Consider the following 14,232-nt stretch of genomic DNA (forward strand, 5'->3'; position numbering starts at 1 on the left):
AACAAGATTTTCTAGAAAACACTATCTTTAATGCTCAGATTTTATAGAAAACACTATCTTTAATTTTCAATGTTATGAGTCTAACAAATGTTTCATCTTTTTGTAAAAATGTCTTTTATAAAAAGTTGTCAATGACTGAGGATTTGAGAAAATAACAAGAATATTCCTGTTTATTCTTTACCATTACTCATCATTCTGTCAAACTTTTGAAAGAAAGTCAGAAAACTTTACTTTGTTTTGCAGCACATCTTAACATTAGACATCAATGAGGTTTTTCCCTCCTGATGATTCACAGAGGAGAGAAAAGGGTTCTTCTGGTTTTAAAAGGCAACACAATGAGCCACCACACTTGCAGGTGGTGTGGCTGCTGTGCTACCGATGACCCTCAGCAGGTAGACTAGGTCAGCCCGCCCATTTCTGCCCCTCTGACATCCACAAGTTCTTAACCTCTCCCCTGCTGATCAGCTCAATCTCATCCTGCCTGTCTCCGCCTCACCTCTTTTGCTTTCCTGTCACACTTTTATATATATTTTCCCCCTTTGGCAGTTTCATACAAAGGCCCTGCAAACAGTTTCCACTCAGTTCTGGTCCTTTGTTAGAGCTCTTAGTCCTGATTCAAAGACCAGAGCACATCTGCAGCCAAGGTGAGACAGCAGCCAAATAAACTCAGTGTTTTTGTGCACGTCTACCCATAGTTGTAGTGTGGTAATAAATTATGCTAAAGTTTCAACCCAACTTTTGCAAAATTATAGCACACACTGTAAACACTGTTCTTTGCATGAAAGGGTTAAATGTCCATACCCAAGATATTCCTTATCTGCAGAAAAGGTGCAGTGAGTCTGCAGCAGAGGAAATGCACCACTTGCATCTCGTTCCAGGACTGAGACAAATAATGGGGCTTGTTTGTTTTTGACTATACTCCACACAGGCTATTGTTTATTTACCTTAATGTGGCTGTACTCTGCTTTGCCCGACTCGCTGCCGACAGGCTTGCTCTCGGCCCTGGGTTTCAGGACTTGGCGCAGTGGACTGGAGATTGGCAGGCCTGTCACACTGATCCCATCTGAAAAGACACCATGGCAAAGAAAAAGAAATAAGTATAGAGACAATGCTGTCATTAAACTGCAGCTACAAGAGCAAACAGACACACATCATAAGATATTAACAATCTGTGATGTATGACGTATAACGTTTTACACGAGCTGTTTTGTGATGAATTGTTTTAATTACTTTTTTAATAAACTTACTTTCCCTCATCTATCTCTTGTTTAGTTAGTGATTCCTTACATTTCCCAGAAGGGCCATGTTCCTAACATTACTTGATGATTCCTCCGAAACAGACCCGGACTTGTTGCTTTTGATCAAACGGTAGTATATAGAGTAGCAGGATTCTGTTGATAACAAAAGTTAGCTTTTCCAGCTTTGCTTTCTAGCTAGATGTAATCCAGAGTTAGTTCCAAAGACAAGGGGCATTTGCTTTATTTGTTGTATTGCGGGCAGTGGTGGACAAAGTACACAACTTCATTACTTTAGTCAAAGTATAGATACTCTTGGTCAAATATTACTCCAATACAAGTGAAAGTTGCTCAGTCAAATTATTACTTGAGTTAAAGTGCTGGACGACTTGCTTTTAAAGATACTAAAGTATTCAAACTCCTTTTTAAAAAAGTCTCAAAACATTGTATTTTCATAAAGCATGAGTGCAGTCAAGAACACATGGGTGAATCATCATCCTTCTCGTGCCGTAGCCATCATTACCACCACTAAATGAACTGAGTGACGTTTGCGCAGCACTTGCTCTACGGTCAACCATGGAGACACAAGAGGTACAGGTACGGCAACACCATTTGGACAAACCACACGCAGAACTACACAAACACAGTTTATTGTCTTTCGGATTTTAGAAAAGAAAAAGAAAATTCATTAGCTGACTACAGAGCAAAAGTAGTGAGTAATGACAATATTCGTAGACTGTTTGCTTCATCTGAGCGTCGAATTTGTTTCTTTTTCTTTGGATTTTCACTTATTTTTGAAGTTGTATCTGTAGTCATCGATCTTTTCTTTGTTTGTTCAGCCATAGTAGATTACTGTTTACTCGCAACACTTGCAGAGGGCGGAAAAGCAGCCGCTTAGCTCCGCCTACCCTCTCTGGCAGACCAAACACTGCTGGCTGATGGAAAACACGTCACTAACTGGGCGCAGCTTGTGATTTGTCTGGCGAATGTCGCCGCCGACACCCAGTCTGTAATACTGCAAATGCAAAGGCTTTCATCAGTGGGCCATAGGCTCAATCACCATTGTGTTCCCTCATTCAGTGACAGATAGTGACTTAACAGACATTTATTTAAAGTACTGTACTCAAGTAAATTTACTTTGTTATTGTCCACCCCTGATTGCAGGGTTATTCCTCATACTCTCACCTATTAAAGTAAACCATACTATTTAAATGCATTAACATAAAAGCATGCATCATAGAACTGCATACCAGTGGTGCTTCTATATTTCCACGTGCTCCAAATTGATCATTAGTTATTTCCTTGGGCATACAGCCATCGCCTCAGTTTTTATATGTAGCCATAAAGTGCTCATTTAAGACCCTTTTACTGGTTGCTTGTTCATCAACAAAATCTGCTGGAAAAAGTTTTTAACTAACAAAGTGTTCGTTTAAGCCGTGGCTGATTCTGGCTGGCTGATCAAATCTGCTAGTGAAAGGTATCATTTGCACCAACATAACTAAATATTGTCATTTATAATTGTCAATCCATATTTTGATTACTTCAGGATAAAAGCAGGGAGTCATCGTGTGAGGAATAACTGAAAATTTAAAGTAACAAATCTGCAACTATGTGTTCCATGCCGGGATGGAGGGCTTGACATGCATAGGAGAGCTACAAATGCAAAGAAACATAGGTCATATATGTGAATTAATATCAACAAATGCCTGCTTTATAATGGTTACAATGTACTATCTATACCCATGTTCTTTCTCTCAATATTATGTGGTCTATCTTGTTAGATTGCAACAATCATAATTGCATCAATATACTGTATGATACAGTAATTCCCCTATATGAAGAAATCTCAGATCAAAGGCTGCTACTAAAAGTATCTGAAGTATAAATAAATGTTTTTTTATTGTGACCTTGAGAGAAGCAATGTGGACACAGGAGCAGCTGCACTATCAGCAGCTGCGTTAGGCACAACCACAGGGGCTGCTGCTTTCAACCCACTCAAACGATACTCAAAAATGACGCCCAGAGCCCACGCTCTGACGTCAAAGGAATCATATCGCTCTCTGACGTCAGTGGAATGCAAAGCCCTGCAATTTTTTCCCCTAAGAGAGGGGAAATTACAAGCCTCTGCAGCAGCTCAGGCAATTGGTTTCACATCAGGCAGATAGACGTAGTGGCACACACACTATCAAACTCTGTATCAAACACATGCAAGATTGGTTAAAAAGAACCACAATTGGAAGAGTTTTCTGTTAAATAAAAAGTAAAAGCAGCCGACTGGTGTGCATGGAATTAATCATGCTGAGTGAATGAATGCTGTGTAAATGTGGATTATGCTAATTTGACCATGAAAACAGGTAAACAAGAAGGGAGTATTGATTTTTTTATTAGTAAATTAATGCGGTAAATTGAAACAAATAATAAAACAGGGATTTCTTAGTAAACTTTAAACATGGGGGATTAGAAATAAAGGTGAGTCTCAAATATCAGAGATAATAAAGAAAGGCCTCAGCCCTAGTCATTCTCTTACATTAAATTTCATTGATTTCTATCGTGCTACCAGCCAGGAACAAAGTCACATAAATCTTACAACGTTTTCCAAACAGTCCTGGGGACTCCCTGAGAGGAACTGCTTACAGGGTTTGCATTCGCTCTTCCAAGAGTAACACTGAAGTGACATAAGCCAGCTGTCTGACAGGATCGCAATATCACATCCGGCAATAACAACAAGATGGAGGAGGCAGTGATCAGTTTGTTTGAGTCGCCGCTTATGATAGTAGCGGAGCTGGAAAGAAGATGTGAAATTTTAGACTTCCCTGTAGGTCAACTTCTTAAGGCTGCATTTATGAGCTTTTACCAGGGCTGTTAAAGATGGCGGTTACTGATGCTGCATTGGCTCATGTGTTTGGCTCAATGACTGCATATGGACGACGCGTCTCCTTCTGCACTCATAGTACGAAAATGAAGCCAAAATAGCCCCTGTGATAGGCGCTGCCATCTTGCGATGGTGATGTCATTTGGAGCCAGAGCTGCGCAGTCGAGATCGGCGCGTGGAGCCGCCGTAGCCACTTCCGCTAACCAAAACACACATCTCTGCAGGAGCCAGATTTGTCAACAGAGCTGTCAGTCATGGTGTTAGACTCTTTTCACAGCATCAAACAACTAATTAAAAATAAACTTCAACAATCAACGAGGTTTGAGAAAATTTATTTGGAGTCTATTTTGATTTTATAGTTTGACTCATGTTAACATGGAGGAGGCAGGCTTTATGACCTATACTGCAGCCAGTCAGCAGGGGGCACTCGAAATGTTTTGGCTTCACTTTGAGGGAGCTGTCACGTCATTTTTTAAAACAGTTTATGGTTTGGCTCTACACACAGTTGTGGCCCAGAAACATCAGCGGAGTCCAGCACTTTAAGTTTGAGGTGTCTGTTTAAGAATCAGAGGAGGACGCTAAGGACTGCTGATCAAAAAATATGAAATTTAATTGGTAAAAGATATGAAGGAAATGCTAAAAGATGGCTGTGTATTATAATCTAGTGCAATATTCTTTCAGATATAAACTCCCTCTGCCCACGCTCAACAACTGCCGCCAGAATAGTTCATCAACAAGCTGGACTAAACTCCTGCTACATAAAAATGTATAACTGCAGTCGACACTTAACACACGAACAAAACCAATCAAAAAAGCTTAAATAACAATATTTGGATTGAAACTAATACCTAATACTTTTTAGATGCCTGTCTTTATGTCCACAAGGCCCTAGTTACATCGCTAGAAGTCTTTTGTGGATTTGGGTTACCACTGGCTTTAATAACAGTTTACTTATACCAGCCAACTTTTACCACAGAAAGCCCAAAGTTGCTCAGTGAATAGTTGTCTTAATTGCATGAGACTTGATTGCTGTCGCAGCTCAAGTGAGAACAATCATTCTCTATATCCTGCTGTCAAACAGATAAGGAATTGATCTGGACATAAACGAAGGGTGGCAGAGAACTAAAGAACCAAAAATACAGAAAATGCTTAAAGACATTATAAACGACATCCTTCATTACGCTACCCGGTCTGTTCCAGGAGATACACATGGCTCGTCATGTCCCGTGGCACTGAGACTGTGTGAGTAATGGGTGGCGTGATTGACGATGGCATTGCTCACAATCATCCCCTCCTTTACCTCCTCCTTCCAATCAGTTTCTGTCTAGTTCTCTGTCTAACGGCCTCTGGGAGAGCGGGATGAAGTCAGCATTTGTATCGGTGGCCACCTTGCTGCCTGAGTTTAGGTAACAGCAAGGATTGGGAGCGTCATATCTGGAATAATAACATCATTAGCACAGAACTGAAAGTTCCCAAGAAATTGTTGATCTCTGCAGCGTCCATTCCGCTCACATTTACAAGCCTTTTTCCTGGAAGATACATATATTTAATATGGTTTGTAACAGTTTAAACATTAAAAACTCCATTTAATATCCTGTTCAAGGAAGGGAATCATGAGGATGGAAAATACAAATCAAACAGGAAAGACTGCTTGACCTGAGCCTCATCTGCAATGTCCTATATCGACTAAAGTCGGACCATTTCAATTCATGTACTGTAGCGTTGTGTTATATCTGGTCATCAAACACACCATTAATCCAATTCAAACAAAAAATATATGACAGTACAAACCTTAAGTGCCTCGTTCAAAGTTATCTTCAGCTGTCACGCAACACTGAAACTGTACAGTAAGAACATCATCACGCCTGCGTGAGTTTTACAGAGAGGGGGCGAGAGACGGGGCTACATGAAGAGCAGTAATCTGTCAGGAAATATAGAAAGATCTGAACAAATGATTACCCTCATTACAGAAAGCCATTCCAGTAGGTCTGGACGCTCCATTAAAGTCAGAGGGAAATCATCTATAAATAACTGCTTTGTTTAAACGGCAGAAACAAATGTCTGGCATGCAGAGATTCACGGAGCGTTCATCATGAGTCAGCTATACAACAGCTATTCATTTATGTATTATTGTACCAATGTGATGTTCCACTTTGACTTTAATAAAATACATGCCTCTGTACTTCCACACCGTGTCTGAGACATTTCCAGCACCAAATATTTTGTGATAAGCAATCACTGCTGAACTGTTTGTTACCTGTCCTGCTAACAGATCACCTGTGAAACAGCGTGTCCCACACTCTGGTCTTTTCCCTTCGATTTTCTGTAAATTAGGTTTACTTGGGTTTCTGTTGGTTGCCCTCTTATCTTTGTCTGTTCAGCCCTGGTGGCAATCACTGCACGTGATAAAGGCTCAGTTCTCCCTCTATTCATTTCCAACAAAATGGAAAACTGGAACAGGAGACCGATTCCTTTGCTGCTAAAGTAAGTATACTGTGAAATTTCTATTGTGAAAAGATAAACCTCAAATATGATTTACTACACTCAGTATATAACTCTATGTTAGCTGTAAATCAGGGTTGCTCCTTCTCCAGGTTAGAGGATGGGGGTAATGCATCAGAAGAAAAACCTTACGGTGGAATTCACTAAATGAGTGCATGACTTTTGCGCTCGCTAAACCTGTGCAAATGACACAAAGTCTCCACCTCATTCTCCAAGCACACACAGACGGTTGAATGTACCCCAAAGTGCGCTGCAGAGCAAACAGCATCTCTGTGCTCTGGTCGTCATGCAGACATTAAGGGCAAATTTGGTCCCTTTTTATGCAAATGAGCCTCGTGGCAAAAAGCACCTAATTCACAAGGGCCAGCGCAAACAGCACCGCGCAGTTAGAGTGAAAATATTACCATCTGCAGAGAGCTGGTGGTAACTGCGGCACAATATTAAAAGGGCTGTCACTCTCTGAGTTTCCACTGATCATGACGACGATTCCACCTTTTGTGTGATCAAAAAATGTATTTGTCTGTAAACACAATATGTTAATAATATATTGTCATGATTATTATAACCGGGAGACCAATCAGGCTGTACGAGGCTCAACCCCGGCACATGGGCATGCTTTGTCCATATGTGTGGAGACGGTCTGGAGCCGTTACGCATGACAGGGATTATTATATGGACGAGCTGCTTTTGCGCGCTCGTTTAAACAAAAAATAAAGCTGTTACAGACAGTGAAACTAGTCAACACCTGTCGAGTCTGGGCTTAAAAGTGTTTAAGAGCTGCCCCCTCCTCTCCCTGCTCATCATCTGTGCATGCAGTTGAGATCTGTCAGTGTGCGTTTAACTAATGTCTGAGAGCGCAGCTCCGCGCACCAGAGAGTGGAGGTGCAGCTTCTCTCCACAATCAGACACAACACCAGCAAACTGCACGGATCTGCTAAACTTTATGGGCGTATTTGCTCTTGAATATCATCAGTGCAATTTGCTTTGGGAATCAGACTTTGACACGGAGCAGATAGTGGGGGGAAATGATGCACAATTTAGGGTGCTATCAGTGGCCACAATTCATTCTTAGTGAAATCCCCCCTTAAGTTAGTAAGTTACAGCCATGATAGTTTAGCTAGCCAGCTAATAACTTTCGACAACATTGCACAAACACATGGAGGACTTCCATCGGTGTAAATAGAGCCAGAGCGATATGTAAGTCGGCAACATTATTGGCCAATATCAGATATATAAAAAAAAACAATATATTTCACTATAGCAAGTCACACATTAGCCTTAATTCAGCTAAATGCAGCAGTATGTACTCAAAAGAAAAAAGATGTGCTTGTGGAGTTTGGAAAAAAAATCTCGAAAAATCAACTCACGCAAAACACAGTGAATTTATTTGATTTTTTGTTGTTGACCGGCATGAATACAGGGCTCACATTCAATCTGTACCTGTGAAAAAAGCTTCTCTTATTGTTTTAACACACGATAAGACAGCATTTCTCTGTCACTTACTAATTTAAATTCACTTACAATTGAGCTCCTGAGAGCATTTCCCTCTCCATTGAATCATTTAATTTATGTTTTAATATGTAGTGCCGCCCTCTACTGCTTGACCATGAGTCAACTTACATTTTTCTTATCATACATCTGTACATTTTGAGCTGCATCATTGTACACATAGCAATGCATGGTTACAGCATGGCAACTTAATAGATTATCACAATGACCGTTCAGCGCTGTTCACAAGGTTTGTAGCAGAAGCTGAGGTCAGAGGTCTCCTCCTCTCCAAAACAAACAGGCCAGGTGATTAAATGTAAAATCACTGAATAAAGCAGTTTCATGTTCAAATCAGTGTTTAGTTGATGTTCTTGGTGGACCTGTGCCGTCAGGAGGGTCTTCAAAGGGCTTCAGAGACTGTGAGCTGAGCTGTCACTAACTTTAGTTCACTTGCTGACTGAAATCTTTCATCCAGCCTAATGATCCAATTAAAACCAAGGGTGACATGACTAAAGTAGTCTGAAGCAGTCTGCTGGAAATGTCTTGAATGTCATGCGGACAGATACCGTTTATGAAAGAGTCTGATAAACCTGCATATACATGTAAAATATGACATAGGAGTCTAGTGTAGAGATGAACTGATGAAAAGGAATGAATAGTGGAAGCTTCATCAAACAGCCTTATCTGATTCAACCGACAAGGTCTGGAGTCAGGTACAGCCATAGTAGCATGTTTCTGTTGTCTCCTGACTTGCTGTTGATGCAAACATTTCGTACAAAGCATACATATAAAGTTCGCTGTACGTCAAGGTCTATTAATGAAGACATCACAAGAATCTGATCCTGAGTTTTGGTGTCGTGGTCTTGATCGACTTAAAGTGAGGGATAAACGCATCCTGGTACAAATCAATGAGGCTCTGCCTGTTTTGAATGTTCCCTCTGCACTGTGGCCTTGTCTTATTTGTCCCTTCTGCCTCAGCTGAAACACAAAGGACAATCCGTACAGTACTGCCAAGCAACACCACAGTTGAGGCTGATGGATTGACCTTCTCCATAACTTGCCTATAAGTGCAGGCTGATCAATGAATAGCACATAATTGGTGAAAAATTCCACTAATAATACGTCATGTCACTCTCAACATTCTGACAGGTGCTAATCAGGTACAAAGTAATACCCACCTTCAATATAGCCTGACAAACAGTAAAAGCTAAACCTTGTACCATACAACATATGAGGGCTGCCAGACAGCTGAACTTACAGGTATATTTAATATTGAGAAGTGCTGATGTGAACACAATGTACTAGTAGCATACACATCAGAGAGACTCCGAGACACACTACCCTGACTGTGAGCTACCATTTATCCTCAGGCTGTGGAGAAAGGACAAGAGAAGGTGTGAAAGAGAAACAGAGGGATGGATGTAAAGCGTACATGTGGATGTTTTTCTCCTAGGCAAAGTGAAGAAATTCATTTTCACGCGTTCACATTCATATTTATCCACATACCAGTATTCATAATCAATTTGAGATTTTCCAAACCAAGGTGGAAGCAGCTGACGTTCCATTTTCATTCAGTGCTGATTGTGTTGACCTACCCGGACCAACCAAGTACGATGAATATGTATCACGCCAACAAATTTCAATTAAATAAGTCTAATAGTTGGTGACAATATCCCAAAAAAAATTATAATTGTTGTTGTAATTGCTGTTAACAAATCATTAATTACCTTGTAAAATCCTCCCGAGGCAACTCCTCCTTCTCCCTCATGAAAAATTCTTGAATCTGCATAGTCCCCACCTAGTATGCACTACGTTTCTCCTTTCATAAAATTACAGATGAAAACAAAACATGTCTCTGCCATCGTTTAGTGTAAACTTGTTGAAACTTAGCTAGCTTAAAATGTAGTAATTAGTAGTAGCAACATAAACGTTAGTAGTAAGTGGAGAGTATGCAAAAATTACAATGACAGCTGGCTCGTGCATCACTGTAGTGGGCAGCGATTGCATGAACTGGTCCACAGTTTAAAATATCTTACTACCAAATGCTGTTTTTGCTAGAAGAACAGTGTCTACTCATAGCAGACTTCCAACAGGCCATGAAAGCCCTTTTAACACAGCTTGGTCAAGGCGGGAATGTTGCCCCTTTATTTCGCCTTCAAGCCTGCAGCAGAGGCAGAAACACAGCCAAATCAAGGTCTGTGTAAATGGGGAGTCCAAATGGACGAGACGAGGTTGTGACATTTCGAGGATGTGTTATGTGGCAGTGCATCAGCAGGTGGCTGCTAACTCAAAGAGGAAGAAGATAGTAGATAACTAACAGAAACCATAGATCTGGGAGTTATTTACCCTACAACACATAACAGTATTGGTAAAGGACCATAATGGTTTAGAAAGTGATGTTACTGCTTGATGCATACTATAAGTCAAACTAGACCACACCTGTTTTGTGTTAAAACCAAAATCAGCATGCAGTCTAAAATCACACGCTAGGGCAGCAATGCGGCAGTGTTGTTTGGTTCAGTGTGAAAAAGATAAGCTTGCATAAAAACCAGCCTACCGGCTTCATTGTTTGTGGCAAAGGAGGCTGAGCCAGTTGTCCATTAATAGCATGAATGGTGGCTTCTCCTGTCAGTGTTTAACGTTGAGCAAGATGTATCTATACAATCAGATCAAGCACCTTGCCTTGTGGCTCAGGGTGGTGGGTACTTGTCTGTTTGTGAATTGTTGAATGAGGGGCAGGATGTAAAGCACTTTGGATAAAAGCGTCCATTTACCTGCAACATCCTGTTGCTGTAAAGAAATCCCCCAATTATAACTCAAAAAGTGGAACAAAAAGTTACATGGATAAACAAATTTAAAGTTTGCGTTACTGCACTTTGCAGTGTGAAAAGGCAATGATGTGTCATACAAATATACTGTATTGTGTGCATAAAAATGCAATAATTAATGCCTTTCTTAAGCTATTCAATGCTGTGTAGAAAATGTCAAAATTGAACAATAATGTGCATCAATCTTTGTTATTTGTTTGTGGGTTTAAGATGTGTGCATTGTACTTCGCCTTGTATGAAGACAACTAATTAGTGTCATTTTGGAAATACAACAACAGAGAAACAATATGCATAATTCTGCTTAGCTTCATAAAATACAATGAATGGCATTTAGAAAATCGTTTGTGGGGGGGAAATAACAGACCTGGGACAATTACTGCTCCTACCCCTGTTAAAACTGTGCTGGAGAATTAGTCTCTACCCACGATTATATATAGCTATTTACCAGCAAACTGGCACAATTTTGACAAGGTCTAAAAATAAAATACAAATCAATTTATTTTTGAACCCATACTGTATCCACTGGAACATAATACTGTACATCCCTGCAATCAAGGTGGCTGTGGCTCAGTGCCGTCTTTCAATCAGAAGGTTAGTGGTTAGATCCCCAGCACAGTCTACACTTCGAAGTGTCCTTGGGCAAGACACTGAACTCCAAATTACTCCCAGTGGCATAGCTAATGGTGTGAGTGTGATGACTGATTGACAGTTGGGCACTTTATGTGGCAGCCTCTGCCATCAGTTTGTAAATGGGCGAGTGCAAAACATTTTGTGTTCCATTTGTGCACTGAAATTTTATAAGGATAAACCACTACTAATACTTTTACATTTCTGATTATGTATGCGTTAAATAATGAGGTTCATTTTTAAAATGAGTTGAACAGGGGATGCAAGACGATGTTTTAACGTTGAATAGTCTGTTGAGCTGTTTAAACTTAGTAGCAACCTTTGGGATTGTAACAAATGGAATTAACATGGAAGTGTCAAAAACTGGCTCCAAAAGCGAGCCAATCCCCATAGAGCCTTAAGTTCAAATGCCAAACTTTACAGCAGAATTAAACATCTTTACAGCCTAGTGCAACTTTGTCTCTGTAGATCATTTCTCTATTTATGTACTCACAAACCTTACTTGGCTTGTTTGCTCATTCATTGTTTCTCTTAAAGTAACAATTTCAAAGATTTTCACTTAAAATAAATGCCTGTTAAGTCACCATCTATCGCCGAATGAAGTAACAGTGGTGATTGAGACTATGGCCCACTGATGAAAGCCTTTGCATTTGCAGAATACAGACTCTGTGTCTGTGGCCACATTGGCGGAAAAAATCACAAGCGGCGCCCAGTTAGTGACGCGTTCTCCATCACCTAGCAGTGGCTGGTCTGCCAGTGAGGTTATTGGTCTGAGGTATTTCTGGTTTCTGTAAGTGTTGCGAGTAAACGGCAATCTACTATGGCTGAACAAACAAAGAAAAGATGGATGACTACAGATACAACTTTAAAAATAAGTGAAAATCCAAAGAAAAAGAAACAAATTTGATGCTCAGATGAAGGCAAACAGTCTAAAAAGGAAAGCGACCATCAGCGAGGAAAATCAAGAGTTGTATTGATGACAAGATCAGTTATTTTAAGTAACACAGTTTGTCATTAGCCAGCTGATGAATTAGCCTTGTGCATAAATTTGACCAATCTGTCACTTCTAAAAAGCCCTCCGGTTCAACTCCAGACATAGAAGTTGTTTAAATCTTCCAAATTCAATTCTGGGTAAAACAGTTTTATTTTCAATAAATGTCAAATAATTATTTTAAACATGCAATATCAGAGGCTGATCAAATGTTTCATGTATCAAAAAAAAAGGTCAAAGTTGTACCTAGTTTAAAATTTTGTCTCAAGGTGATATACTCTGATAAAGCCTTTTACGTGCTTGTCTCTAACAAGGCTGTGTTTAACTAATGCTCTAGTGTGCAGCTTAAAACGTGCAACATTATGTGGTGGTTAAGCAATAATAGAACAGTTGTTGAAAGTATCAGTTACGCCTAGAATAATCAAGATTTCACAATTTAATTAGCAACGATGGCAGAACTTTTTAATCTTGCAGCACTGAGATGCAATCTGAGAACAAAGCTACACAAATGGCTTTACACAAATAAGTTCACCCATATACTAACACATTGCTGAACTAATATCATTAATGTATTAAAGTGGTTGATAGCATCAAATGTGTTTTACAAAAACTGTGTTCCTAAATGTCACCATAATAACTCATTTAAAAACTGCTTTTCAGACGAACCACGTCTTATCTCTTTCATTCAGGGCTCCAATTATTGCTCAGCTAATTAAAACATTGCAAAAGTATCGCTTAAATGGCCTCATGAGGAGAATGTCACTGGGGCTGAGATAAACATGCAGTGCTGTATGTGTTTACTTCCCCAGTCATCTGAATCCACAGGCATATACACACAAAAACATACAAAAGGAAAGATTCTGCGGTGCAGCAGCAGGTCCATATTGATTGCTCATTAATATTTATCAGCACATAGAGGCTGTGCTGAAGAGGTTCAACAGTCTGAAGAAGGAGGCAGAGAGGTCGGGAGCGAGACAGAAAAGAAAGGGGGCTGGGCATTAGCAATGAGAAAGACCAGAGAAGGAACACAATGAATGAGCTTCGAGGTAGGGGAGAAGGTCAGACTTTTTTTTTTTAAACAGGAATAAGAATTAGAAGAGAGGAAATCCGACAGTTGAAATGAGGAAGCCAGAAGCTAGGTGAGAAATAGAGGTGTAGAGACCTTGAGACCTCTATCCTATTAGTGTTGAATCTTGAATAAGGAAGCCAGAATGCCAGGAAAGAAAAAAGCTCCATGTAAAGCAGGGTATTAACACACATGTCTGCTACCAATATGTAATAAACTTCAGCTGGATGGTTAAAAGATGGTATGACAATTATACTACAATCCACTTCAAGATGAATAAAGAAAAAAGATCTGTCTACATGAGGAAATGCACTGAAATGCAAGTGTATAGTAAATACACCTAACTGAATCATAGGTCTGTACCTGTCAGTCTATTTGGCTGTTCATTATGAAGATTCGATTATCTGTTTCTTTTTTATCAGATCGGGGCTGCACCAACTCCTACAACAGGCTTTAAGTCTTTTATCAGGCATTCCTGCTGTTGGCCACACATTAAAATATTTCCAGCTGACTACTTAGTGTTTCAAGTAATGTCCCCATCGTTTTTTTAATGAATGCATTTAGCCTGGATCCAAAGTTATCCGAGAGTGGGCAGCAATGAGGCTCGCTGCTCCCTAAGCCAC

General features: G+C 40.0%; 1 protein-coding gene across 3 annotated transcripts in view; it reads right to left on the reverse strand.

Moving 5' to 3' along the window:
- Positions 1-14,232, reverse strand: part of trappc9 (trafficking protein particle complex subunit 9) — a 226,436-nt gene that overhangs the window by 141,152 nt on the left and 71,052 nt on the right. For all 3 annotated transcript variants that reach the window (XM_069681096.1, XM_069681094.1, XM_069681095.1), the window contains one exon: positions 945-1,063. In XM_069681096.1, coding sequence (XP_069537197.1) covers positions 945-1,063 — 119 coding nt within the window. The remainder of the gene's footprint in view (positions 1-944; positions 1,064-14,232) is intronic.

This window comes from Semicossyphus pulcher, unplaced genomic scaffold, assembly GCF_022749685.1.
Source record: "Semicossyphus pulcher isolate SPU_LCO1_2020_fin unplaced genomic scaffold, fSemPul1.0.p SCAF_5, whole genome shotgun sequence".
NCBI classification, from domain to species: domain Eukaryota; kingdom Metazoa; phylum Chordata; class Actinopteri; order Labriformes; family Labridae; genus Semicossyphus; species Semicossyphus pulcher.